General features: G+C 56.4%; 2 protein-coding genes across 3 annotated transcripts in view; both read right to left on the reverse strand.

The window, feature by feature from the left end:
- The window catches only part of adgrd2 (adhesion G protein-coupled receptor D2), a 16,326-nt gene extending 14,832 nt beyond the window's left edge, over positions 1–1,494 (reverse strand). For both annotated transcript variants that reach the window (XM_029829384.1, XM_029829383.1), the window contains exons 1-4: positions 1,271–1,494; positions 1,092–1,149; positions 344–583; positions 1–265 (exon numbers count right to left, since the gene is read on the reverse strand). The exon at positions 1–265 is cut by the window's left edge and continues 365 nt beyond it. In XM_029829384.1, the coding sequence (XP_029685244.1) occupies positions 1–265; positions 344–583; positions 1,092–1,149; positions 1,271–1,315 (608 nt within the window). In that variant the 5' untranslated portion in view covers positions 1,316–1,494. The remainder of the gene's footprint in view (positions 266–343; positions 584–1,091; positions 1,150–1,270) is intronic.
- Positions 1,495–4,008: 2,514 nt separating this feature from the next.
- The window catches only part of top3b (DNA topoisomerase III beta), a 10,130-nt gene continuing 9,138 nt past the window's right edge, over positions 4,009–5,000 (reverse strand). Inside the window, exon 18 of the mRNA XM_029829385.1 lies at positions 4,009–4,705. Within this exon, the coding sequence (XP_029685245.1) occupies positions 4,430–4,705 (276 nt within the window). The 3' untranslated portion in view covers positions 4,009–4,429. The remainder of the gene's footprint in view (positions 4,706–5,000) is intronic.

The following is a 5,000-nucleotide window of genomic DNA, read 5'->3' on the forward strand; positions in this document are numbered from 1 at the left end:
AAGGAGGCCTTGTAGGGGAGGTGCTTCCCATGGACGATGAGAGCCAGGAGGACGCGTCCGTGGACGTTCAGCTGGCCCCGAAGCTGGAACTCGTTGGTGAAGACGGGCGCAGCGTAGGAGAAGATGGTGGACACCTCGTTCCAGTCTGGGTTCCACTGGACGCGGAGACAAATGCTGATGGAAGACAGGTCAGGCAGAGACATGTTGACACGGGCGAAGGCCTGGTGGGAGTCCACGGGGAAGGTTAAAGCCGTGAACCCGGTAGCTGGAAGAAGAGCAAAGAAGAACAGGAACCGTTTGGTTTTCATGGCTCTTTTACTGGGGGGCTCCATTCTTTACTCACATTGTCTCGAGGGGCCCACTGGGGTGGAAGCTGCTTTACTGGGACTCCTGACCCAGAGAGGAGGGCGAAGTCCAGCCGCCTGAAGCACTGAGAAGAGCTCCTCTTGGTCCTCTAACTGGTCCAGACGGACCAGGGAGCTGAACTGGCTTCTGCAGAAGCTCTCGGCTCTGGAAAAGGCCAACGGACCGGTGACCAACTGGAAGGCCCAGTTGGAGGTCAGGTGGACTGGTCTGGGTGGTCCTGCAGAAAGAGAAGAGGCACGCGTCACGATGTTGTCCTCCCCCGCTTCGTTTCAAGGAACTAAACATTTCTGTCCTCGGCCCAGAGCGGCGTCCCTCTCCTGTCCCGAAGTTCAACCATAAATGATACACGGGTCGAACCCCCACCTGGTGCCGCCTGGTCCACCCCATAACACAGCACATGGGAGGATCAGTCCATCCCTCTATAGATCCACCTAGATCCACCTAGATCTAGCTAGCGGGAGCCTTTCTGTGATGTTGTGGGAAGCTTCTGAGATCAAAGGTGTGGCCAGCCCTTTGATGCTGGGACGAGCCTGAAGAAGAACCCAGCTGATTCTGGCGTATTCAGACGTTTTTGGGAGGAAAAACTGATCCAAACCTCAAAGCCCTCAAAGCTAGGACCCCCTCAACTGTTGGACCGTGGATTCAACTACAGTAAACGACGTTTATGGATTTTCTCTCTTTCCTTCTAGTCGAGCTGAAGGTTAAAAGCGTTGGAGGCTCCTCACCACGTGAATCCTGGCGGCGGGCCGACACAGCAGGGGTTAACTCGCTCTTACAAACCACCTAGGAGCAGAACAAAGGTGGTTATTGATCATTCAGAAGGTCTTTGATCAGCAGGAGTGGCTGATTCAGAGGAACCTGTTCAGGAACACAACAAAGGTTCTGGTGTTGAGAGGTTGGTTACCAGCGAGCAGAGGAGGACCAGTCCAGAAAGCGGCGCTCCAGACATCTTCACGCCAGAGTCAGCAGAGAAACGGTCATGGGTGTCTCGCTTTGATCAAGCTTTGATCATCGCAGCGCCTCCCTTCACCGGATCACGGCGGGTTCCGCACCCTGCTGAGTCGGCGCCGATCCACATGATCCTTCAGAGGACTGAAGGTAAAGTCCAGGTCTGTGTTGAGGGTTTCGAGAGCCCGCTCCGTTCCGGACGTGTCCCGTCCCCTGACTGTGGAACAGCGTCCCTCTCTGTCCCCCCGGGGGGGGGGGGCTCCTCCCACCCTCCCACCCTCGGCTCTTGTCATGCAAATACACTCATTTTTTAACAGGAGCCGTTTACGCAAGCAGTGTCAAGCGCTCGGCACAAATCACCCAGAGGAGGCGTTCCACCAGCAGCTGCAGCGAACCGGGCCAGGACGCCTCCTAGACCCACCCGTCGGTGCCATCGGTGGGGGAACCTTCCCTCCATGCTGCTGGGAACCATGTCGGAACCACCAGGCTCTCATCGTTTCTTCATCAGGGGCTATAAACAGGTTCTTCCTGTTGATGAGGCGGCAGCAGAAACCCTCTCGCTCCTAACCTGGGGAGGGACTGACCGTAGATGAGGCCCCCCCAGAGGCCAAAGGTGCTGATCCACTGTCTTCGACGGGCCGGGCTTTTCTGAGAGTCCCAGCAGTGTTTGTGGGGAGTTTGGCCGCATGTTGGGGGTGTCGGTGGCTCTAAACGACCCTCAATGGTGGTCAGGTGATGCCCTTAGAAGGGCTGAAGAAACCTTTCAGCTCCCCAACTGGTCAATAGGTCAACTAGACCCAGTAAAGTGGCTCATAAACCCAGAATCCAGAGCAGCTCGGCGTAGCCCAGAGCAACATTTGAGCTCAGAGGCTGCTGATTTGTGCTGTAGCGTGTCAAAGGGGACCGCCACTAACGCCTGAGCTGCCCCTCCCCCGCCAGGAGGAGGCTCACCTGGGCGAGGAACGTCAGGGGACGAGGAGGTGAAGCTGGCCAGAGACGAATATCTGCTTCGGGTCGGTTCTGCTCTTAAACGTAGCTTCCAGTCCTCACAGCGAGCCAAAGAGGCGGAGCCACTGGACGGCCCCCTTTGGCTCGCTGTAACCTCCCAGCCACGGACAGCCAGTGTATTTCCATGACAACCTGCCGTTTGTAAGAATGGTATGGAAACGTCAAACACTCGCTGGGCCTTCGCCCAAAGACCGGCGGCCTCCACGAGGACCAACGAGGGTTCCCACAACAGGAAGCAGCCAGCCGAGGATGTTTGGTCCCGTGAACCTGAAAGAGGGCCCGGCCCGTCCATGGAGCCCCGCTGGGACCGCCGTGCAGTTGCCGTGGTTACAGAAAGCTGCTGGGTCGACTCCCGAGGTGCGAGGAGCAGCCTCTGGTAGAGCCTGATGTTTCTAAAGCAGCAGACAGGAGATGGAGGGTCCAAACATTCCTGGTTGGTCAGCGGGTGGAGGCCATGTTTGTCCGCTCTAATCTGGTCACAGCAGACGGGCTTTACGGCCGGCCCACAACCATCAATCAGCCCCAGTACCGAGAACCTGGGCGGCGGCGGCGAGGAGGGGGGGTGTCGTCTCCACGGAAACCGCCTTTGGAAGTAGCCATATAAAGGATAGAGGGGGCTGGCACCAAACAAAGAGAAGAAGAAAAGCCCGGCGGGTCAGGCTGTGGCCCGGTCCCAGTTGCTCACCGTCCCAGAGCTGCAGACGGGTTTGCTCACGTTGATAGTGGTGATTAAGGTTGATGCCTCTGACCTCTGACCTCTGGTGGTGGCAGGAAGAACCTCCTGGTGACTCTTTCCTCTCTTCCCCAAAACCGTGAATCTTCACGATGAACCTTGTTCTGAACTGGTTCTGCAATAATTCAACCTTCATCACAACTGCACCATCCTCATCACTGAACCAGAACATCTGGTTGGGTGGACAACAACAACAACAACAACAACAACTGGAGTAAAACCAGGCCAGGGCTGATCTGGGGTTCTGGGGTGGGTCCAGGTGACCCAGATGGAAACACCTCCACAGGTCATGGGCTGGGTGAAGGCGCTTTCGGGTGCCATGTGAGGTTCTAGATGGTTCCTGTCCACCTGGGGGTTCTCAGAGCAAATTAAATCTCCACCCAGGACCTGGACCAGGACTCGGCGCTTGTTTCCAACAGTCGGCCTGGGGCAGCTTGGGCCGGTGTGTCCCTCAGGGTGGGAGGCAGGACACCTTTGGTCCTCTGAGGACACCACTGCAGCAGCTCTCTGGTGAGAAGCTGGTGTCCCCTCTCCCCCCCTGCAGGACGTGTGTGTATTATTGTGTCCTGGGGGCGGAGTCTCTGCTGATCACATGACCCCCCAAAGCCAAAACATTTAAGGAGAGGGAGGGGGGAGAGAGATTCGGACTTTAATCTGACGCCAACTCATGAAGCAGGTGAGCCAAACTAGATCCTGAGCATTTTTTGTTGGTTCCGTAGGTCCAGAAGTCAACACAGGCCTCCAATAGCAGGGAGCCCAAGGGCCTGACTGGAGGTTCTGGTGCTGGAGGCGTCCAGAGCCGATCAGATAGTACCAACACACTCGCTGGACCAACCACCTCCCTGGAGAAGCTCCCCTCCTCAAACCTGATGGTGATGATGGTGATGATGATGATGATGATTAAGAGGAACAACGGCTCGAAGTGCAGCAAAGCTAACAAGCTAGTCAGTTTGTTACCGCTAGTTTCTCTCTTTTATTTCTCTTAAACTTAATAAAGGGTATTTAATGAGAGGAGAACGTCTGCCAGGCTGCCGTCACAATAAGTCGGGAAATGTGGAGCGGCATTTTGGGAATGTTCATGGAAAATACGACACCAGAGAAAGAGAAAGTGGAAGGAACTGAGGTCCCACTCGTTTTTTTCCACAATGGCAAAAAAAAGTACATATTTATGTCGTGTTGCGCAACATCTGCGGTTGTGAGAATCCTCAGTAGTTTTCTAGATAAACAGACGGGTCGGTCACTCTGACCTGGTCATTTCATAACTAGCTCTCATGCTGGACGTGTCCCCCCCCTTCCCCCGTCTCTAAACAGACAGAAACCGTGTGAGGACGTTTTTAATAAAAGCAGCTAACGTTGGTGGACATCGTACGGTCCTCACACGAAATAGGCCGCCAGCGCAGCCATTTTGTCTTTGGGTTTTTTGGGGTGGAGGCGGCGCCCCCTGCCTCGTCCTCGTCCTCCTCTTCGACCACCGACCCCCCTGGGGTACCTCATGGTGGCGTGCTTGAGCTCCACCACATCCTGGAAGACGGGATCACAGAACACACAGCCGGTGTGCTGGGTCTCTCCAGACGGAAGTGGACCGCGGGTCTTATTAAAGTCCACGGCCACCAAAGAGGCATCGCAGGTGTCACAGCTGTCCTGAGCAACCTGGAGGACAGAGAGGGGGACAGAGGGGGGCAGAGAGGGGGACAGAGAGGGGGACAGAGGGGGGCAGAGAGGGGGACAGAGAGGGGGACAGAGAGGGGGACAGAGAGGATAGAGAGGAGGACAGAGAGGGGGACAGAGAGGACAGAGAGGGGACAGAGGGGGACAGAGAGGGGGACAGAGAGGAGGACAGAGAGGAGGACAGAGAGGACAGAGAGGGGGGCAGAGAGGGGGACAGAGAGGGGGACAGAGAGGGGGGACAGAGAAGGGGCAGAGAGGAGGACAGAGAGGGGGACAG

This window comes from Takifugu rubripes, chromosome 21 (genome assembly GCF_901000725.2).
Source record: "Takifugu rubripes chromosome 21, fTakRub1.2, whole genome shotgun sequence".
NCBI classification, from domain to species: Eukaryota; Metazoa; Chordata; class Actinopteri; order Tetraodontiformes; family Tetraodontidae; genus Takifugu; species Takifugu rubripes.